Below are 23577 nucleotides of genomic sequence, written 5' to 3'. Positions count from 1 at the left end.
GATGTGTGTTGCCGAATATCCAGCAATTCGTCCCTGGTGAAACTGATTGCAGGAAAATAACAAGAGACAGGACAAACTAACAAAAACACAAAAACTGCAGAGCACGTCACGGAGGCAGCCATCCTGTATCGGCGCCACTCGTAATGCGTTTCAGTAAAAACGCATTTTTCTGAAATGCGTTTTTACTTTACGCCAGACGTAATGGGACACACACCTTCCAAAAAGTTTAACTTTAGTTTCATCTTTTGTGACCTCTTGGATGAGCCGTCGCTGTGCTCTTGGGGTAATTTTGGTCGATGATCTGAACCATTAGTGTGTGACAAATATGCAAAAAATAAGAAAACAGGAAGGGGGCCAACACTTTTACAAACCACTGTGTATCAGATCATGATGCGCACTCACGAGAACGGTCTTCTTTTTAAAATTAAGAATAAATTAAGACCGTTCTCGTGATTGCGGATCTTCTATACTAAAACAAATATAAACATAAATAGACATGTCTGATTATATGTTACCTTTATTTAGCACAAGCCAAAGCATTTCATTCTAAACAAGAAAAATTAATAAAACTTTACAGCAAACAATTGGACCCATCTGTTAACAAAAAACAAAAACCTTTTAGCAAGGGCTATTCAGAAGAAGCATAACTATGACTGGGTGTTGTCTGTGTTGAGCAATCACCCTGCTTCTGAGACTTGAGATTCTTGTAGTAATTCTGGAGAAGAGAAGAGGAGTTAACTACATAAATAGATGTTCAGTCTTGAATAAGAACAGTACTTTAAATAAGTACCACCAGTATTTTAAACCAGTAAGAAATTAAAGTGCAGTTAACATTCAGAATTAACTATTACCTCCATGTTCTGGTAATGCTTTAGGGTACAACAGTGACTTCTCTTAGTAGTTTCCTCATTGCCATAGAATAGAGAGCAGACTCTGCAGAAGAAACCCATCTTGGGTACCACAAAATCAAGCCCTATAAAACATGACATTTTTTAATTAACTTTACTTGGCAGTAATGTTGTTGCTGATGGTAGCATGATTCTAGTGTATCTCTTACCAACGGGTTTGTTTGGGTTAAACGGCGGCATGGTGAAGTCTTCAATCACAGGGGAATCAGATCGGGCTTTCTTAGCCTCTGGTTCCTGAGTCAGGTCCTTCTCCTGCCGCTGCTTGGACACTTCTGCAAATGAAAATGGAAGAAAGGAATAGGTAATTTAAATGGTTAAATTACAAGTATAATTTAAATGGTTGATTCATTCAGGAACAAAACAGCTCCTGGTGTTCAGAGATGCAAAACAGCGCTTTGGCTGTGTTTGAAATTATTTTGTTGTTGTTGGAGAAATAGAACAAAAACAGGAAATATGGTGTCTTAAACGTAATCTCTTAATATTAACTTCTTGTATATTGAACTGTTGTATAAAATCAATATCACATTTGTGATCATGCTTGCTTTTGGAGAAAAAAACGACACTCTTCATGGTGATATTAACTATATAAAATTATATAAATATAAATTTTCTGCGCCCTGTCTTAAATTATGTGATAATTCTAAATGCATTTTAATAGACTGGTTAATGCATGCAGTGAAAGAACACACTCTAAATGTGCGAACGCGCACTAATCCCCTAATGTATGCATATTGCACACCACTATGTTTAGATATTTATAACACATTGTCTACTTATCGATCCACCAGTTCACATTTAAAGCTCTGCAGTGTTTGCAGGGTAAGAAACATCGGTCGATTTTCGCATTGTTCTGAATTCTGAACAAAATAACAGTTGTATTGAAAATGCTCATTCATTCTCTGAATATATATAGAAATATAACTTTCCCATGTAACAGCATAAACACAAAGCAGTGCAGCACTGGACTTTGAACCTGCATCGCTCATGTTTATTCAATGAAATGATAACATTAGCCTTTTGAAGTTTAATCGTCACATTCAGCCATATCAAAATTCTGGTCTTTCCGTCCTCTTGAATTTATTGTACAATTTAGGATTTTTTAAGGCCTTAAATTTGATGCAACTAAATTTAAGACTTTTTAAGACCCCCGCGGAAACCCTGTAAACAACTTTCAATGAGATTAAATACCTTGGATTAAAGGTTTTTTGTCAAAGACTGGTGTGTCAACAGGATCACTTTCTGTCTTTGCAGAGTTGTCATTATCTTCAGTTCTCGTCCTGTCCTCTTCTGGCCCTGAAGAGACCTCTGCAGTCGATGATTCAGGAACTTTCATGGTTTCAGCCTTTTGCGTTTCTGGCTTAACATCGAGATCCATGGATTCGACAGCTGCAGGAGGACTCTCGCTTACAGAAGCACCTGCCTCTGGTTCACACTCCACATGTGTCTCGGGCTCCTCTGCTTCTTCAGCCATCTTTGTCGCTCCTCTTTTACCTCTTGTGGATCTCCTTACTACAGAGGGAAAAAAGAAGACAATCTGCTTGCCACTTTGCACTTAGAAATACATCTAATCTAGGGGGTTAATGAGAAAGAAACTTTGCTTTCTCTGTTTTACTCACCTGGGGCCTGGGGAGTTCTCTTTTTGGCCCTTGTAGCTCTCTTTTTAACTTGTTTCACCTCTTTGACATCTTCGCTGGGTGGTTGCTCCTCTTCCTCCTCTCCAACTTCGTCCACAGTTACAAAGTTCATCTTGTGGAGCTCTTCAAGGTCACAGGCATGCTGTTCTTGACTTGCTGATTTCACAGGCTCTTCTGGTATGATTGGTGTTGTGGTGCTTGGGGTAGTTGGCTTGTCTTCACTATGCTCCACTTCCTCAATCTCCTCATCGTCACCCTTGGCCTCATCCAGGGTTACAAGAGTCTGGAAAGACAAAGAAGAGGTCATGCCAACTTACAAGAACTAAACCAAACCAAGGTAACCTTAAAATAAAAATAAAAAAACTGACCTCAGGATTGAATGAATCAAACTCCTCCTCTTCGTCAACAATCTCATCCAATGTAACTAAGCCTTCAAGTTCTTTGTCCAACTGGTATTCTTCACACCCCATTTCATCATCTCCAACCTCATCAACCGTTACAAGTGTCTCAGGCACTTCATCAGCCTTCGAATGCTGTTCCTCATTTGTTTCATCGAGAAGATCTTCCTCAATCTCACTGACCTCATCAAGAGTGACCATCACATCATGGGATGGACTTTCAGAGTTCAGAGTTGCCTCAACATTATTGTCCATCATTAGGGCAGAGGTTTCAGGCTCCTCGGGATGTAAATCGTCTGATTTCTCTAAAGTTTCTGCAGACGTTGGTGGGCAGGGTTCCTTCTGTGAAGGAGAGGAAGAAACTGACTTGCTTGGCACGAATTCATCCAAGGTCCCAATGTCAGGGTCTTCTTTCATGGTCTCAACATTGCTGTCCATCGATGATGAAGCACTTTCTGCTACAGTACAAGGCTCTGTTGTCTCGTTCTCAGCAGCAGTTTCCATCCTATCAGTTCCCAGTGGTTTATCAGCACTCTCTTCCTGAGACTCTTGCTCTTCTACAGCTGGTGTGGCTTCTTCAATACTGGCTTCTGTTTTATCTGCACATTCAATAACTTCAGGTTTTCCTATCTTAGAACCAACAATGTCGTCGGTTTGTTTCGTTTGATCAGCTGAATCTGACTCCGCAATAGGAGAGACTATAGTGTTGGAATCGGGTTTATCCTTAATCTTCTCATCCTTGACCGATGACTCAGTATTTGAGACCCCAGTCTCCTCTGCATCATCCCCTACTTCATCAACGGTCACAAACTCATCAATGTTAAATGGAAACGGTTCCTCATTGTTTTCCTGGAAAGCACAAATTCTTAATCAGCAATGCCTATCTTCAGTTTTTAGACCACAGACTTGTTAAGTTTTGACACTCACCTTTTCAGCGGTCCTTGTTTTTGAGTGACTTCTTGAAGGCTGTGAGTTTTTGCTCACCTATAAACAAGTGGAAAGATTAACATTTCAGAGTGATTAATAAAAGCAGGAACATCAAGGTACCATTTCAAACATCTTAAAACAATAGCTATATATATGTATTTGGTACACCTCACCCTGTGATCAACATCATGCCCCCTTAAACGCTTTGATGGAGGAGTGGAATCCCGCCTGCTCCTCCGGGAGGAGGAGGACCCAGAGGATCCCCCACGTCTGGTGCTAGGGCCCTCTTCTTCAGAATTACCCCTGCTTCTGTGCCTAGACATTGGCTCTTTCTCTGGGGACGAGGTGTCTGCAGGCTTACTCTTTGACCCAGAGTTTGGAGACTTTTTCTCTTTCTCGTTCTGAATCTTTTTACTCTCAGCTTGAGTGGTCTTCTTGGTTGCTTGGGCAGGCTTCTTTGAGCTTGACGGACCTTTTGCGGTTTTCTTCTCTGCAACTTTTTTCTCCATTTCTGCATTCTGTCTGGCTTCTTCTTCAGCTCGTTTTAGTGAAGACTGTAAGCGACATTGATGGACAGCTAATTCAAGGGCCTTTAAAATCTCCTGTGTAACCGGAGGAAAGTCCAGAGAATCGTCATCAATCTGGATGGGCTCAAGCACCGGTTGAGGACTTTTTGAGGCACATGTTACTGTGACAGATGAATTACTGACTGTTTGATCAGAAGTGGAGGGTAGGTCAGATACAGGATCAAAGGTTGAAATAGAATCTGATTCAACAGCTGCATGGACATTCTCTTCAGCAGGTTCATTATCATTACTAGACTGAGGATTTATGTCTATCTCTAAAGGTTCAGTTGGTTTTAAGTCATTAGTTTGTCCCTCGTCTTCAATCTTGAGCTTGTCAGTTTCCAAAACATCATCTTTGATATCAATGCCTTTGGTAGGATCTTCTGGACTTTGGGTCTCCATAGCCTCTACTGCAGTTTCCTCACTGCTAACAGTTGAAGCAACAATCTCCATTTCTGACTTGGACTCAACTTTATTGTCTTCTTCTAACTTTGAATTGTCAGTTTTGCTTTCTTCCACAGATGTAGGAACCAGTTCTTTGGGAACATCCTCAGCCTGCAGGACATTCTGTTCGTTTTTCTTAAGCAATGCTCCTGTTTGATCAGTTGAGTCTATTGAAATGGAAGCCAATTCATGCTCTGCTTCTGCAGACTCCACTGAAACTGCAGGCTCTGAAGTGGAAACAGCCGATGCAACCTCAAGCTCTGTTTTTCCAGATTCTGAAGCAAGAACTGTGGATCCACCTTCAGGCTCTGTGTTCCGAGATTTAACTGAATCAGCAGATTCTGAAGAGGAAACGGAGGATTCAACTTCAAGCTTCCTATTCACAATCTCAGATTCAGCTGTGGGAACTAAGGATGCAGTTTCATGCTCTTTTATCACAGATTCGCTTTCAGGGGTCTCCATGACAGTTTCATTAACAGCTTGGGTATCATTCTCTGCTTTATTCTCAGTGGTAGTTGTTTCTGCATTAGCAGACCCATCAACTGTATTGTCTTCGGGAACTGCAGTAACTTTAGTTGCAGCTGTATCAATATTCATCTTTTCATCAGCAACACTTTCATTCAAACTTACTTCACTATCACTTATAATAATAATTTCATTTTCTTTAGCTGCAATACTAGCAGTAGTTTTTAGAGCTTTGTCTTTTGTGACAGGTGGACCTGCAGTAGATGCAGCAGAAGCTGCTTTTGCAGCTACTACCTTTTGGGCTTTGATGGTATTCGGTTTTTTTATTGTACCAGGAGGGTTTGCTCTAAGGGGAGAGTAAAACATAAGAGAGAAATTCATTTTGACATCTCCAGAACCGTTTACATAAAGTAAAAGTAAAATATTTAATTTCTACGCCCTTACCCTTTTGCTTCAGTCTTCTTTTTAAACTGTTAAATAAATAACAACATGATTAATTGAATTTTTAATTGCCTCAGTAAAAGCATTGAGGTGATGCCACACATGTAAATGGCAGAAAATACCAGCTGAATTACCTTGACTGGTTTGGCTAGTTGGAAGCTAAGGGCACTGTTCTGGACCACACATCGAAACTTGAGGAAGCGAGTGAAGAGAGCCCTTGCGGTATTAGCATTCTCCATCTCAAAAATAATCTGAGATTTAAACAAAATAAAACAATATCGCAACAGTCAGCTAAGATCTCACATTTCCCTTTAATAATAAAAAGTAGATTAAAAAAAAAAACTGGAAGATAAAGCCAAACATTAGTTTATAGTCACTACATTATTGCTTTTCCTGTTTCTCTGCAAATATATAATGTGAGAAATAAATAAAAATAAGATTGTTTAATGAATATAGAAATTGAATTATAGATGCGTACCCTGCCATTAAGTGGCAAAACCTTCTTGAAGGTACCATGGCATTTAATTTTGGTCTCTACTTCCTTGATTGCCCCAAGTGTTTTTGGCACATTGCCAACAATGAGAAGGCGTTCTGGCAATGTGATGACTTCCTGTGGTCAGGAGGGAAAAAAGAGAGTCTAAGCCATGATACACGTTATTTAATTTTAATTCATCTTTTGGGCATTTACTTACAGGTGATTTCTCCATGTCCATTAGCACTTTGAATACTGACTCCTTTGGGGCAGATAAAGATAAAACATTCAGTCAAACCTAACCAGAATTAATCAAGCAAGTATAAATAAATGTACTTGAGACATAGTGCTCTCTCTCTGATTGACAACACAGAGAGTTAATTATTATTGCATTTTTTTAGAGAGAACACAGAAAGTTTAATAAATTTGGGTTATCCTATATTATCCTTGGATTGTCCTATTTGTAATTTAAGAGATGGAGTACACACTTACAGTGTAATTCAGGTCAATAGGTTGCATCATCATCTTAACAGTGATCTCCTTGTCTTGTACTTTAGCTGGGGTCTCAGAGCAGGCCTTCACCATCGCTTCAACTGCCTCTGTGTTGGGCATCTGCAGATATGCCTAAAAAAAGTATAAAAAATACTGTTAAAATATATAAAACACTTTACATATTAAAATAATATTATAAAAATGATATAATATAAAAAACTATATCATTTCCTAATATTAATACCTTTTGTTGAGTGATTGCTATGAGAGGAGTTGCAATGAAGCCATATGGTTTAGCAAGGTTGGTGAGGTCATCCTCAGTAACTCCCTCCTCTGGAAGATTTGTAATCTCAATTATATTTTTTCTCCAGGGTACTTCCTATTGTCAAAAAAAAAAACAAGAGAAGTAGATATTTTAACAAAGTGAGTGGTTTTTATATGTGAAGAAAAAACAACAAAAACAGTTTAGACAGAGAACACAAAATAACATACCTTCTTCACCAATTTCTTTGCAACTGCTGTCTCTGCCAAATTACACACACACAAAAAAAATGTTATACAGACTGTCCTGCATGACCACAAGAATTACAGATGAAGACACAGTCACTCACCTGAACCCTTAGCAGGGGGTTTAGCTTTAGCTGTCTGAACAGTCTTTTTGGGGTCGCTCGGTTTTCCCTTGGTTACTTGAGACGTCTTGGAACCTGTCACATCTTTTGCTTTTGCTGTCTGAGGTGCCTTAACTGGGTCTGGGCCTTTTACTTTTGCTGATTGGGTTGGTTTTGTTGTTGTAGTCACCTCTTTTCTGTAACAGGACACACGTTCATTTACAGAACCTTTTGCAAACATGGAAAATAAAAGTCAACAGTTATATCTATATATACCACTGCTTGCATGAGCACTTACTTCTTAACAGGTTTTTTGGTCTTAACAGATTTTCTCCCATCATCATCATCTCTTGCATCCTGCAAAAATGCACAAATTGGATTTAAAATCAGGGCTTGGTGTGGCTCATCTGTAAGACGAACTGACAGAGACTCAAACATACCTTCTCCATGCAGACTTTAACAAACTGTCCACGAATCGTCAGGTTCTTATAGTTGAGCAAAGCTTTGGCATCCTCCTCTCTCTCCATACACACTGAGGCCTGAAGAGAGTGCAAACCACAAAAGTTTCCAACAGCTACAACAACTACATTTCAAATGCACATATTTGCATTACACTACCATACAAAATGTTAAGTTGCAATCATATTTTTCCCAATTCTACAGTTTTTATTGTATTTTTGAGTAATTAAATGCAGCCTTGGCGATCATAAAAGATTTAAAAAACAAGCACACAAAAAAAATCTGGCCAATCCCAATATTTTGAATGGTTCTGTTCATTTTTATAATCCCAGGATATACAAGTGTCACAAAAAAGTATTCAAAAGAACTTTGTTTATATAAACTGGGCATTTGTGTAGGCATATATATATATAGATATATAGATAGATAGATAGATAGATAGATAGTACAGACCAAAAGTTTGGACACACCTTCTCATTCAAAGAGTTTTCTTTATTTTCATGACTATGAAAATTGTAGAGTCACACTGAAGGCATCAAGGGCTATTTGACCAAGAAGGAGAGTGATGGGGTGCTGCGCCAGATGACCTGGCCTCCACAGTCACTGGACCTGAACCCAATCGAGATGGTTTAGGGGTGAGCTGGACCGCAGACAGAAGGCAAAAGGGCCAACAAGTGCTAAGCATCTCTCGGGGAACTCCTTCAAGACTGTTGGAAGACCATTTCAGGTGACTACCTCTTGAAGCTCATCAAGAGAAAGCCAAGAGTGTGCAAAGCAGTAATCAAAGCAAAAGGTGGCTACTTTGAAGAACCTAGAATATGACATTTTGAGTTGTTTCACACTTTTTTGTTATGTATATAATTCCACATGTGTTAATTCATAGTTTTGATGCCTTCAGTGTGACTCTACAATTTTCATAGTCATGAAAATAAAGAAAACTCTTTGAATGAGAAGGTGTGTCCAAACTTTTGGTCTGTACTGTGTATATATATATATATATATATATATATATATATATAAATAAAAATTACTAAGTCTGACTCTATGTAAATTACAAAGCAGTGAAGGCCACATCTTACAGAGAGGTAGACTACCTGCACAGTGCTGTACATTCAAAGATTAATGAAAAATAAAACCACAAATGATAAACACATTATTTCTACCTCTCTAATTGCCTTGAGAAGGATGGCAGTATAAATCTTGCCAAAAGGCTCAATGGCATCAGTCAGTTCTTTGCTTGTAGTCCCATAAGGAACTCCAATAAGCCTCAACAAACAGGATGTGCCAGGGGCATCCTTGGGCCTTGGCTTCGCATCATGCAAAAACAAAGATAACAATTAGATTTCATACATAATTATTAGTACAGATACTCCTACATTCATCCTTAGGTTTTCTAATGACCCTGATAGAAATACGACAATACAATCTGACTTAAATCTAAAATGATGGAGGAACAAACAGCCTGTAACTGCAATATGAGGACGTGCCTTTGGAGTGCTGGAGGACTTTGAGGTGGAAGTCCTGCTTGACTTGGAGTACTCCGCTCTCTTAGGAGAGGGCGGCCGTTTCCAGCTACTGCTGCTACTGCTTCCCTTTGATGAGGAAGTAGTGGAACTACTTTTCTTCTTTGCTAGCTCAGCCAGCAGGGCTGGTGCCAAGGACTTCACAACAGCCTTCAAAGTACTACTGTCTGCGATTGAAGAAAACTCAGCTGTGGGCAAGAAATGAACTTAACGCATTAGTACACCAAGTGATCTGAAAGCAAACTGTATATTTTCATAACAAGAGCATTGCAATAAAAGGTCTTACTTGATGAAATGAGTTTCATGGCCAATCGTTCACTACTGCTAGATCTCTGTTGCCAGGATGGGCTGCTCCGGCGGGGGCTTGAACGGCGTACAGGAGAGCGCCTACTGTAACCTGGAGACCTTGACCGATGAGATGGTGGACTACGGGTCCTCCGTCTGTAAGGACTGCTTCGAGACTTCCTATGGGGGGACCGGCTGTGACTTCTAGAACGCCGGTACCTTCTAGAGCTTCGGGATCGAGAACGGGATCGGGAGCGTGAACGGGATCGCTTACGTCGGCTTGAGGATTCATGGTGCCGCTTCGGACTGGGGGATCTGGAGTATGAGTGCGATCGAGTGTGTCGCTTTGAGCTGCTGTGTTCTGTTTTTGGCTCAGGTCTGTGGATGATCGACCAAGTGCATTTAAAAGCCTTTTTAATATCTAGACAATTATTGTAAATTCTAAGATGAATTTTATTTCTGGATTTAAGTGTCCAAGATATGAAAGGGATTTACCTTGAAACGGAGACAGCCTCAACATTCCAGTCAGGATATCTATAATAACAAAAGGACAAGATTTTAGTTTTAGCAGTTAAACGAGATTCTCCAATGGAATTCTTGAGCAATGGAAGCCAGTCATAAAAAGCACTCACTGTTTCCTAAGACGTCTACAACTCTCAATGTGAAGATTTGTATTCTGATGCTCAAGCCAGTCCTGTGATCAAACAAAAATGCTTTAATTATCAATGGCTTTGCTTTAATTACCAATTGTTCTTTAAACAGTGCAATTGATCATAATGGAGCTAAAAACTTTCAAATACAAAAAAGTAAATACAAGATGTCCAAATATGAGACGTGATAAAGCTTGTTAAATCCACTATAGTCTCATTAGAACAAAAAGTCCATGAATTTCACGACATGAAAAAGTCCAAGGCGTTGCTTCAGGTATTACGAAGATGAAGATTGCCATCTGCCTTTGTCTTCTGCATTGTGGAAAGTCATCAGGACTGCATTCACAACAGGAACAGTATTTATTTCAGCCAGTCCAAAGTCTTAAACTAGGTTTCAACATATGGTTTTTCATCAGGCATCCCCAAGGTTTCCAGAAAACTGACTGATAAAACACCTTCTGAAGCTGAAATTGACTTAAAATAGTCAGGATACATTTCTTTTTCCAGCCAGTTATTATCAATTCTACTCACATCAGTTTTTTTAACCCAAAATATGGCAACCATTAATAAGCAACTGAAGTTAAAAAACATTAAAATTTCATTACAGGTTTCTGACATTTTATTTAAATTTAATACAGTTCTAGTTCAAAGTTCACATTTTAAATTAATGAAACAAGAAGTGAGACCCTTTACATACAAAAAAGCAAAACACATTATGCTTTCAAAAGAGACACAACTGGGTAAGAAGATGCTCACCTTAATCTGGACACATTCAATGTTACATAGAGAGCATGTATGAGGAAAGATTCTTGGTGTAGCTGCCGAGTAATCGTTCATCATGGTCGGAGTTGGAAGCCTCTTCATGGCAGGCGCGCTGATTGCAGGTGAAAGGAACGGGATCCAGTTGGGATTCAGACCTCTGGAGATATCGTCAACGGTCATCATAGGAAGAACACCAAGTTGAGGCGGTATCTGTAGAGGTAGAGGAGGTCGACTGGAAGGCTGCAGAACAGGCTGGGAAGGAGATGGTCTCACTGGAATCGTCTTGGAGGGTCTCGGATCTACAGGCGGAGGTTTCTGAAGCTTTGGAACTTGCACAGGGCCTGGAGCTGGCTGACACGGCTGAGGAGGCTTTGTGATGTTCATGCCACTAAAGGGTGGTCCAGAGACCTCTCTCACCAACTTTGGTGACTCTTTAGGCAGGCGTTCACTAGCAAATCCAACTGGAGTCTCCTCTGGATAGTCATCTTTTCTAGAATGTCCATAGTCAATAACTTTGTTGTATTCAGATCTCGCATCAACGTCCCTCTTGGCTTTACGCATTCGGATGTCTCGTAAAATAAACGGCAGGTTGTCGGGGGTCAGCTGATCATCTGGATAGTGGCTCAGAAGTTCTAGGTCCTCATTGGAGAGTCCAAAACTTGCTAGGAGGCTGCTGGCACTTTCAGAGGTGTAGCGTGAAGGCCGCTTTTCTGGTGGAGGCTGGCTGTCCAAACCACTTGATCCTCCAACAAAACTTGCAGATGGGAACAGCTGTGAAGAACTGGAAGGGCGGTCCAAACTTGAAGATGAAATGAGTTTGCCTGGGGCTTGGTATAAGGACCAGTCCACTTCATTAGATCGCGATTTCCCTGAATAGCCGCTGCCGGAGGGAAGCGCTTCATTTCTTGCATCCTCTCTCAGGCGGGGATCTGCTTTTTTGGGTTGCTGGAGCATTTGAGTTAGAAGGCGAACTTCCTCACGGGCTCCCCGAAGGTTCCTGTCTATTGCGGCTTCGAGATCTGGGGAAATCTGAGCCTGGCGCTGTCCCAGTGAGATGGGCTGGTTGACCATCAGTCCCCCGCGAGCACCGGATACGGAACCCGGGCCAAGACGGGCTGCCCCCAGCTCCATTCGAGGCTGTGACCCAAGACCATACTGGCTAGGCACAATGGGTCTCTGACCACTGGGAAACGACCCTCCACGGGGATTGTATAAAGGATGCGACATGGTGACCTTGAGCAAGTTGAGCAAGGTCAAAGCAGGGAAAGCAATTGGAGGCGGAGGGACACTTGTGCCAGCAATTGCATTCAGCTGGTGCAGTGCCAACTGAGTCTTTATCTGTGCCAGCTGAAGGGAGGCGGGGCCTAAAAGCGGCAGACTCCCAAATTGCCTCAATGCAACAAGGGGCACACAACTTTCCAAGAACAATGAAAAGCTGGAAAATTAGGAGGGAAAAACACACAGATAGGGTTATTGGCTTGTTGTCTTCACGTCCTCACACAGAAATGGCAAAAACGGATTCGACCATTTTCCGCGTCTTTCACACAATCTCAAATCTCCAGCTTCAAGGGTTTTAAACAGGTTTCCATGTCTTCGCTGAAGAAGAAAAAACAGCAAGCAAAAAGGACAAGACAGACACAGCAAAATAATATCACAGTGTTGGACTACCTTCACAAAACTTTCATGCATGTGCTTTAGTAGGGTTGGTTTTTTCGCCTGAATGTGAACAGGTAGGGACAAACATGCCTCAACACATGACAACATGATAGGATAGACTGACAATTAATAGATACTAGGCAACTGTACATTATTAATAGCCTGTAAGCAGTACTTTGGCCTTTTACATTAATGCTGGTGAGATGTAATTAGAGTCTGGACTGTCAATATTGTCCTTCCCTGTCAACAAAGATCACTAAGTTGACTCCTCTTCATGAACAGTTCAATGAAAAAATAAAGGGAAGAACCTACTTCTGTAAAAAAAAAAACCTACAGAGCCTTTGCACTGAACATTTCTGAAATAAACCAATTTCTAACTATGCAAACAGGCAGTGTTGTCAAGCCTGTGGTTTTCCTGTGGAATTGGGCTACTTTCATATTCTTGCCATTGGTTTTGTCTGATCCTATTTTCTATCAACGTGGAACCCTGAAGGTTTTGACCCCCTGGAACATGATTTCGCCAATTTTCACTGGACCATGATTGGGTTAGTTTGGAGTACCAATTGGGCTCAGGTTCTGGTAAACACACTTGGCAAACCTGCAACCAGAGCTGCTTTTTTCAATGGTCTCTATTAGGGCTGCACGATTATGACACAAATTATAATTGGTCGATTATTACCTTGAAACTGTAATTGCGATTTTTAAACAAGATCATCACAATTTACACATTAGAATACATTAGAATGATGTTTATACCATTGTTTAATGCAACTGTATGCCGTACACTCTGAAAACACTGAAAAACTTTTAGTGCTTTCCGATAGTTTTAAGCCTAAAATGTCAAATATAAATTGGATTGGTTTCTTCTTTAAATTAAAAATAAGTAAAAAAAATATGAATGGTATTATAATTTTATACTAAAAATAAAATGAAAATAATGGGGAAAACTTTATTTGAAGACAGATTTGAGCTTGCCATCCAGCGACTGAACATTAACCGAGCGCCTCACACAGCAGCCATCTCTGATAACAGGCCTAAACCTGTATTAAATGTTCACCACTGGACATCAAACTGAGATACTCTTCCGGTCATTATAAAGAACGACACAGAACCACAAGATGATAATACTATGACCCAAACATCTGCTTCAGTACACCTCTTGACAAAATTCGAGCACATGTAACGTTACTGCAAATGGAGAGCATATAACATGCAATTTGCAACTGCTAAAACAGATATTTGTTGTGATTGAACTGATGAGGCATTATAAAGTTACCCAAACGATCACCTATAACGCTTACATCGCTAGTTCGAGCGTCGATCTTTTAATGGAAGCGTTTTAGTGGCCAGTGTGCCGCATACAAAGTAAAAAACAATGTTTAATTGCATGAAACACGCATTAATCTGATGGACCAGGCCAGATTCATGCAGGCCTCTATCGTTTACCCCGATCAGTCGACGTCGCCATTTTTAGAGGAAAAATAATTTTATTTCACAAATAAATCACCACATTTACACTAGAAGGGTTTCTAACACAGGTGAGATGCACTACAATAACATACCTCGTACTTTAATATGCAAAATCTTACTGTGGAAATCCGACGAGGAAAACGCTCCGCTTTTGGGGGACGATCGGCTTGCGTCTCAGACGCGATCAGATGATCGAAGAGTGGAGCTTCGAGTCAGGAAAACCAATCAAACCCGACCTCTTGCGAGACAGAATCATAGACTGAAAAAAATAAGAAACACGGAAGACTTCCAATCTTTAACCTATTATTCGACTATGACTGTATTATTCAGTAGACTCATTATTGCGCGAGACGGGTGCACTTTTTCCCAGTAGTTGAGGAGTTAATCAAAGACGGGTTTAACGCCGTTTCTTGTAAACAGCAGAGAGAGGGTCGTTTTGCTCTAAGGACATCCAGGAGATGGCAGTGTTGATATTTTTTTAGACTAGTCTGACCCTCTTTCAGTCAGGCAGAGACTTAATTCTCTTCAAACATGCTTCGCTTTTAAATACTAAATACGTTGACAACACAAATACATATACAAATTAAATACAAGTTCCTTTTAAGAAATGCCAGTCATAATCAGATATGCAGAAGTTCAGAATTATTGTATTTTGATGTTCTTGGCATCTATTCCTCGGTACAAGGTCAGATTTCTAATCTTATCTTTAAGCGTATTTTTTTTATTGTTAATTGGACTTTTTACATTTATGTATTTAGCAGACACTTTTATCCGAAAAAATATATATATATTTTTTTTACTATTTTTTTTTTTTTTACTAGTATGTGTGTTCTCTGGGAATAGAAACATTGCATTGACTTCAGCTTTATCTAAATCATCTAGTTCTTACCTTTAGAAAGAGTATAGGTTGGGAAGCTGGTAATTTCACGACTGAAAGACTAATAAGAAAGCTGTTATTCTGCTAAGGTTAAATTTATACCAAGTGTCCTTGTTAAGTTTCTAGACTGGCAAGCACCTTTATTTAACCCTGATGACATCATTTGACGTAGTATTTTGACCATCGCTAAACATCTAGATATAAATGAATATGTATAAACAATGTTTCCTTTTCCTGTCTATGAATATTTCAAGCGCAGTTTATTTTAGATGCTTTTTACTTTTTAATGTTAAACTAGAAATCTATATCTATTTAAAAAATATTCTGTAAGTCAAAAAAAAAACATTATCACGGTTTTCACACACACACACACACACACACACACACACACACACACACACACACACACACACACACACACACACACACACACAAAGAAAAATGAATTTTTGAATGTTGGTAATATAAAGAAATGTTACTTCTTGTTCCTTATTATTTCAAGTGCAAATTCAGCATATTAAAATGATTTCTGAAGAATCACCATCATAGGAATGCATTTTAATATATATATATATATATATATATATATATATATATATATATATATACATAAAAAAGTAAGCATTTTATTTAAATTGCAATAATATTTCACAACATTACTGTTTTTTTACTGCCTTTTTTATTTAATAAGTGCTGCCATGCTGAGCATAAGAGACTTCTTTTAAAAATATTAAAAATAAAATCTTACGTCTTTAAACTTTTGATTTCAACAGTAATGTAAGTTAGTAAGGCTACTCAGTTCTGGCTTGCTTGGATTTTTTTTGGCAATCTCAAACTCACACCCTGAGTATTTACTGTGCTTGACCACATGCTAATCTACTAGACAGAACTTGAGCTCAGTTAACTAGCAGAACGAGTCTGTGTTCTGCTTCCCAGAAACATTAGAAGTGGATTGTAGAAGTGATTGTTTTCTTTGATATATTTGGGCTTCTGATGCTTTTGGGAGACTCAGTACTAAACAGTTAATTACAGTGAAAGACACAGAAGAGAATATTACTTTGCTTCTAATCTTAGCTCTAATCTAATCTTTTCCTTTGTCCCTCTTTTATCTTCCATATCTTTCTCACTGGCCCTGGTTTATTTACAGGTCCAGCATAGTGACAGACCAAAATCATTCAAGCTCCAGGAGCAAATTTCAATCAATAACAGTTTGGGCACAAAGCAAGAGAGAGCAGGATGCATTGCAAACACTCAGACATGAGTGACAGAACGAAAAAGAGACATGATGAAAGGTGTCATTTACACTTCAAGCAAGAGCGTGAGCGTTAGATAAATGGTTCACCCTTTTCATCCCATCCCCTTCAAGCATTATTGTGGCACACAACTTTGCAAGTACTGTAGCTATGTTATGGCCAGCTGGCATGACACCATTTGTCCTTGTCTTGCAGGTCAGATGATATGGACTGTGAGGGGTCCCGTTAACAGATAACTAATTAAATATAAGAAGAATAAATGCCCTCCAGGGCTTGGGGGAATAACTACCACTAAGCATTACAGGACAGACTCTCCCAGGAGCCCTTCAGTTCTTAAAAGGTCAAGATTACATGATGCCCTCATGGCAGATGGAGATCAGGCTACGAGTATTTTCAGTTTGCATGTAACACGCTGGGTCTTATTTTAGATGTCTACTGTGTCAGATCAAAGAATAATTTACATCATATATTGTGCATTGTGTTGTTTATTATAGATTAGTTTATCATTTAAATAAAACAATTAGCTGCATGGCCGTGTGCCTAAGAATGATCATCATTTCATTTCATTTGTCTTAGTGTATATGACTCTGGCACTGTCTATATGTGACTATTGGCCATGTTTTATGGACAGGCCACTTTCAGCTTATTCTGATTGATCGAGTGGCTTTCTATTGTACCGCTTGTATTATTATGATGGTTATCATTATACATTTTAATATGAAAAGCAGATTTTTATATTAGATATTGCATGAATGTAATATCACTTAAAGGAATAGTTTCCCTAAAGATTTGCTAAAAGATCTTGAAACATGGATTTGTTTATAATTTGCTTCAGTCAAGACAATTTACCCTGACCCTGAAGATGTAGAGGAGTTTATTTCTTCATTGGACCAGATATTGGAGAAATTTATGCATTGGATTGCATCACTTGCTTAACAAAAGATCCTCAGCAGTGAATGAGTGCTGTCAGAATGAGAGTCCATAAAGCTGATAAAAACATCACAATAATCCACAAGTAATCCACATGACTCCAGTCCATCAGTTAATATCTTGTGAAGTGAAAAGCTGAATTTGCATGTTTACAAATAAGAAACTAATCTATCTCAAGGTGCTTTAACTTTAAACCGTCATGTCTGGCCAAAATACAAATCCATATTAACATTTCATTGAGTGAAAAAGTCCATCCCCTGTATTTCTTCCCCAACATATTTGTTTAGAACTGTTTCCACTTGTAAACTGTGCTTGATCTGTGCATATTTCTCTCCTGATTCAGACTTTTTCACTGGAGATAACAGTATTGAGTAGATAGTAATAGTATTGGATTACTTGTGGATTGTTGTGATGTTTTATCAGCTGTTTGCACTCTCAATCTCACGGCACCCATTCACTGCCGAGGATCCATTGGTGAGCAGAAAAACAAAACAAAATCTGTTCAGATAGTAAATAAGTAAGTAAGTAAGTAAAGTTTATTTATATAGCACAGTTATCACAGCAAAGCTGACCAAAGCGCTAAACAAAGTCAAAGATAAACATCAAATAAACAAAAACAGATGATACAGTAAAACAACGAAACATAGATAAAATCCAATTTAAAATACCTGGGAATAAAGATATGTTTTCAACTTCATTTTAAAAGTTGTGATAGACGGTACAAGGCGAATGTCCAGTGAAAGGGGGTCCGCAATAGAAAAAGCCCTATCACCCCAGATGAAGAAGCAAACTCATCTACATCTTGAATGAACTGTGGATGACCTTTTTGAGTGAACTATTCCTTTAAAGAAATATATGGTTCGATTAAAGTAAAATGAATGTTAATGTTTGGTTTGGTTGTTTGTATGAAAGAACATCTCCTCACAGCATGATTTCTTACGGATATCTGCTGGTTAGCTCAAATCTGCTGGTTAATGTTTCCGTATTGGGGGCTTTGGTCTTGTCACCCCATCCGAAATGAGTTCATTCAGCACCTTGACACCTTCTATTTCAGAGTACAGACACACGCGGATGAACACTTACACACCCTCATGCAAACACAACCCCTTTAACCTTCTCTCAGACCCGCGATTTCAGAATTGTGCTGGAGAGGCGTTTTGTGGTAACAGTGTCCCTAGATATGTTCACCATCTTTTCTGGTGTAACTGAAAACAGCTTGCTCCTTTTTTCATCTGTCCTCATCTAACTCCTGTTCTTCCGAAGCTTGTTCCAAGTCCAAGTGTTGCTTATTAAAACTACACTTTTTTGAGCTATGGTGGTTTGAATCTCTTAAGCAAAAATACCTGTTTTGATTTGAATATAATGTATTTAATCTTTTATAGGTTAATCAGTTAAGTTTCAACAGCAGTCAAAGTAATATAAAGTTGATATAAGTATAAGCAAGGCATAGTCCAGTAGATAAGCTGTGAACACCCTGTATTTGCACTTGAGGTTTGGGACTGACTGTGTTGACATGACACCCTTTAAATCAGCATAGCTTCTCTGATTTACCTTACACAAGAGTTTCTGTCCGGTTAATGGAACTATCACTAGCCCTTTACTATTAAAAACTGTTACATACATTAATCCTCTTATATAACCATTTTTAAGCTTCGCAAACATTTTTTATGCCTGTACTGTAAGACAACGTGTAATTCTAGTTGTGGTACTGTTAGGGCCACAAGCTCTTAACATGCACACACACAATCACTGTAAATCATGCATGCCCATAAAGCATATCCAAAAACATATGTAACCTTTCTGTAGGAGGAACACATAAATATTGTTAATGATATAGATATCCCAGATATAGATATCCACTACAGCCCATCTTTGGTCTTTATGGCGTTAAACCTGAACAAATGCCGAAAGCCAAGGTCATGTGCCAATAACATATTTGTAGATCATACAGGATATAGCATATGGATGTATATACTGTATTTGAATACATTTTTATGATCAAATTTTACTTTTTTCCTTGGTTCTTCTGGTTGGTTGTTACAAGGTAATGCCACTCTGTCCAGTGTGAAAGGTGAAGAGGAACCACATGAAAGTTTCTAGTATTCAGTTTCTGTTAACAGCTAGTGCCATGAGACTATGATTAACACGTCTAATTCTGCCAATGGCCCTTGCAAAAGTTGTTCATCAGACTTTGCTTCCCATATTTATCTTCAAAAATTACTTCATGCCACCTGATTTTCCTTTCGTATGTTGATAGATTGAATAATTAGTATCTTCCAGATTTCTAAACCAATAGTTACCACATACACAGCCGGTCAAATGTTTGGAATAATCAAGAATTTCTGGAGGACATTGTGACACTGAAGAAGACACAAGGAAACAAACAGATCTTTTAAATTATAAAATATTTCACAAAATTTATTTTACTGATCAAAGAAATGCAGGGTAACCTTTTTCCAGCAACATTAAATATCGTAATTGCAAATTTTTGACTAGTATTGTATGATTGTTTTTTTATTTTTATTTGCTATTTTATTGAGTTTTAAATAGGTATTAATATTCATCACGCTTGTAAATGGCAGTCACTTTAAATAAAATCTTTTTAAACAGCAGAATGAAAACCAATGTTGCGTCAAGACCTAATTTGGATGACATAATGATGAATTAGTTGGCCTTTCTGCCTCATAAATCTCCAGTTTTAAAGGCCTGCATTATTTTGGGGCACCACAGAGGTGTCCAAAATGTTTACTGTATGTGTGAGGTCCACGGATTTGGCCATTTTATTCACAGTATGATTGTTTGGGCATTTTTTAAATGCCGTTTCAAAGTATATACAGAGGAAAGAAATTTTAAGAGTGAGAGGAGAGAGGAAAGAAACCATAATCTCCTGGTATTTATTTTGTCAACGTTCATTCAATTGCATAAGCCTGTGGCTGTGACTACTTCCAGAACAAACAGAGCAGCGTCATAAATCTGTTTCCGACTGTGTTCAGACTTTCAGCAAGCCATGGGATCATCACCATAGCTTCGTGTTCCAGGCCATATTACTGGACTCAATCAGATGACAGGGAAGCAACAGCAGATTGTCACCTTCTATAATACAACAGTCCATCTAATTGTTTTCGGAAGATTCCTTTGCTTGCATTTCATCAGAACTAAACATAGTCAGCTAGCAGGTGACTGATGAAGGTCATCATTCAGCATGGTTTAGCTCACCATCTTTTAAGTCATGACCCTTTTCTGTGTGCTGAAATTACGAGTGCACTTTGCCTCATATGCTTTGTGAACGTCTCATGATTATCTTTAAATCCCGAATTAGTTTGCTATTAAGATGAGTATAATGAAAATGCAGATTTCGATGAGCATATAACACTGAGAATGATATGACCGATTAACAATGTTGTGGTTAATAATGATATTTCTGCAGCGATGATGAGAACAGTGACAATAAAACAAATGATTTACAAATGAAAGATGAGCCGTGATAGTGTGTTGGGATGGAAATGGCATATCAGTCTGACCGTACTGGAATTTACAAGAATACCACAGCGGACACATTGTGGGCTTCTCCAGACAGTCTCGCCTCACTCACAACCATTATGTGCAAATGTCAAATGCACAAGTCACAGATTAGCAGCAAGCTTTCCCACTGTACTGTTTTCTCTAATTGTAAGTTACAGTTACATACAGTTATGCAGTTACATTGAAATTGAACAAGGCAAGGCCCCTAAAAATTTTAAAAGTGGAAATATGAAGCTTATATGTTTAAGCGCATAACTTCATTATTATTTCTGTTGTAATGTAGGCTCCAACCCCTTCCCATGGCCCTAAAGCAAGTAGAAGATGGATGGATGGATGAAAGGAAGGAAGTTGTCCAAGTCATCATTTTTGAGGTTAGACAACTTTTTTAGGCAGTGAACATCTGCTTATACGTTAATGATATGATTGTGGATGGAGTCATGCTCATGTAAACAGTCCCTTTCGATAAGTTATATCATGTAACTTTACTATAATGTCTCGTGCACAAAAACACAATGCTCATCTTGTGGATGTCTATTTATTATGTTACCTTGTGCCTTCTTTACAAGTGTAAATGCTTTTTTTATAGTTAGTTATGTGGTAATATTATATATATTTATATGATATATTTATACATCTAATATTTCAATATGAATTATTATTGTGGTAATCAACTTTACAACACAAATGCAGTCAATAGAGTGAATTTGTATTGAATCCTGAATATTCTTTTGACAGGACAACGACATTTAATTTTATTCTTATTTGTTCATCTTTTAAAACATGTAGGCTTGTTAATCTACAGAGTATCAGAGTTTGATTGTGTTAGAGCAATGCACTTATGGTCACTGCTCCAGACAGCAGAGGAAGATCCATTGTTAGCGTGAAGAATAAGGGGAGGAGAAAAGGATGTGAATTGGAGAGAGAACAACAAAATCCTTTCATCCACAGAATTAATGGGTTACATCAACCAGTTCAGGCGGGGATGGAGGGGAACATACCACAGCAACAATCAGTCCATAATCATGGTGCTTTACAAATAGTCCTTATAGCAAATACCGCTTTAAATTAAATGTACAGTACCTAGATTTCTTTGAAGATTAATGTTGGTCCTTGTTTTGACCGTGTCTTTCATTCAGTTTAATGTGGGAGATCCTGTAGGTGTAATGTTATCTGAACCAGTGTTAATCTGGGCTGAGTGACAAGAGGAATGCAACATGAAGTAAGCAACAGTATCCTCTAGTCATGTGATCAAGAGAAGAAATCTAGGCCCCAAATGTAAAGCTATGAAGCTCTCAAAAACAAAGTGAGGGTTTCTTAAATATGTCACCACGTTCATGGTGAAGTAAAAAAAAGGTAACAGTTTCTACAGTGTACTTCAGACATCACCATGTTGAATTTGGCATTATGTTACAGACTTGTCTAAAGCTCATGTTAGGTTACATTTTACCACATTTTATACATGATTATGACATTCCCTTACATAGTAAACTGCAGACACAACAGGTGCTGGTCCCTGCAGGCAGCAGAAAACCAACCCCTTTTGCTTCTTGTTTGTCATGCTAGTTGGTCTAAGGGCCATTATAAATGAATACAACATGGATTATATAATTAGACTATTGCTATCAGGGGATACTGAGTCACACGAAAGGAATGAAACCAGACATGACTAGACTATGATAATAGATGCCTTCACCAGCAAATTTGATTTGATGTGACATTGCCAAAAATCTTTTTTAAACCATTGCAAATCATATTCAAGTGAATTCTTACTCATTTGATAGGACTACACAGCAGAAAATCATATTCTTTAATGAGTATCTTCACCTTGTTTATTGGTTAAAATATGTAATAATCATTTAAACAAAACACATTTAACTGAGCAACACCGTAAAACATTAAGACTTCTTTTCATAGACTGTATCTTGAACAGTAAATTAGTAAAATTTGTCCTGTTGCACTGGGAAAAAACTTGAACTTTTTATACTTATAAAAGCGAGACAAAATACACTCGAGATACATCAATAAAACACGCCTCAATAATAATTTAAATACATTTATCTTGTTTTAAGGAATTTTAGAAGTTATGTTTTTTGCGGTGTAGGTAAATAATCACTGAAATCCATTTGAAAAGTTGTTCTTCTAACTAAGGTCAGTTAATTCAATGTCAACATAAAGATTCAACATAAAACAGGCACACGAGTAGGACACAAAACGCAACAAATCTCACATCCAGAGAGGTTAGTGAATTAAACAGGGGAGACAAACACAAATGACATTTCTTTACTGTCTTTGTTTCAGAGCCAACGTTTCAAGCCACACATTTTCAGACACAAGTGGCAGTTAAGCGCTGTATCTGGATCAGCTCCTGAGAAATCACAACTGATTTAAAATCATTTTAATAGATTGGTTTTAAAACACATCGTCACTTACCTATTAAGGGTATTTGGTTGAGAGAAGAGAGCCAGGCTATTGGCCTGTTTGTTGACATTGTTACTTCTGATAGCATTTGATGCACCATCTTGGGAATTTAGTTTCTTATTGCTCTTTATCATGCTTCTGCCCCTAAAAAGCTGAATGTAGGTCAAATGTGCTCCTGTAGCACTCACACCTGCTCTGGGCCTTAAAGAGACCTTAAAATCCACAAATTAGCTGATGCACAGGAACACAGAGTCTCAGATTCTCAAAAAACTTTCAGAAGGATGAAAATATGGTTGTTGTGGATAATGTTATGATAATTGATTGGTTGCTGATCCTTACCTGGAGGTGCAAACAGGGTATTTTTAATGGGTTGCTACATAAATTGATTTGGTCAAGGGGCTATAAATAAGTGCTGAG

General features: G+C 38.4%; 1 protein-coding gene across 1 annotated transcript; it reads right to left on the bottom strand.

Moving 5' to 3' along the window:
- Nucleotides 1–501: 501 nt before the first annotated feature.
- On the bottom strand, nucleotides 502–23367 carry znf638 (zinc finger protein 638). The gene is made up of 25 exons (XM_059525713.1): nucleotides 23173–23367; nucleotides 11029–12469; nucleotides 10255–10316; nucleotides 10118–10156; nucleotides 9624–10000; nucleotides 9302–9525; nucleotides 8978–9121; nucleotides 7796–7894; nucleotides 7654–7712; nucleotides 7359–7552; nucleotides 7240–7271; nucleotides 6992–7126; nucleotides 6748–6879; nucleotides 6476–6517; nucleotides 6262–6393; nucleotides 5918–6034; nucleotides 5787–5812; nucleotides 4041–5688; nucleotides 3868–3924; nucleotides 2911–3789; nucleotides 2525–2825; nucleotides 2097–2417; nucleotides 1058–1180; nucleotides 852–973; nucleotides 502–715 (listed from the first exon to the last, which is right to left on the bottom strand). Exons 1-25 carry the CDS (start codon nucleotides 23292–23294, stop codon nucleotides 629–631), a joined length of 6915 nt encoding a protein of 2304 aa, XP_059381696.1. The 5' UTR covers nucleotides 23295–23367; the 3' UTR covers nucleotides 502–628.
- Nucleotides 23368–23577: the final 210 nt, after the last annotated feature.

This window comes from Carassius carassius, chromosome 3, assembly GCF_963082965.1.
Source record: "Carassius carassius chromosome 3, fCarCar2.1, whole genome shotgun sequence".
Taxonomy (NCBI): Eukaryota; Metazoa; Chordata; class Actinopteri; order Cypriniformes; family Cyprinidae; genus Carassius; species Carassius carassius.
Note: the sequence above shows the minus strand (reverse complement) of the source record. Positions and strands in the feature narration are given on the sequence as shown.

Bases quoted from the DNA above. Each gene is read 5' to 3' on its own strand.
- znf638 (XM_059525713.1), bottom strand. From the start codon at position 23,294: ATGATAAAGAGCAATAAGAAACTAAATTCCCAAGATGGTGCATCAAAT. The intron at 3,925-4,040 runs GTGAGGTGTACC...ACTTGTTTATAG, and splicing joins GGCATGATGTTGATCACAGG to GTGAGCAAAAACTCACAGCC. The intron at 974-1,057 runs GTAAGAGATACA...CATGTTTTATAG, and splicing joins TAACCCAAACAAACCCGTTG to GGCTTGATTTTGTGGTACCC.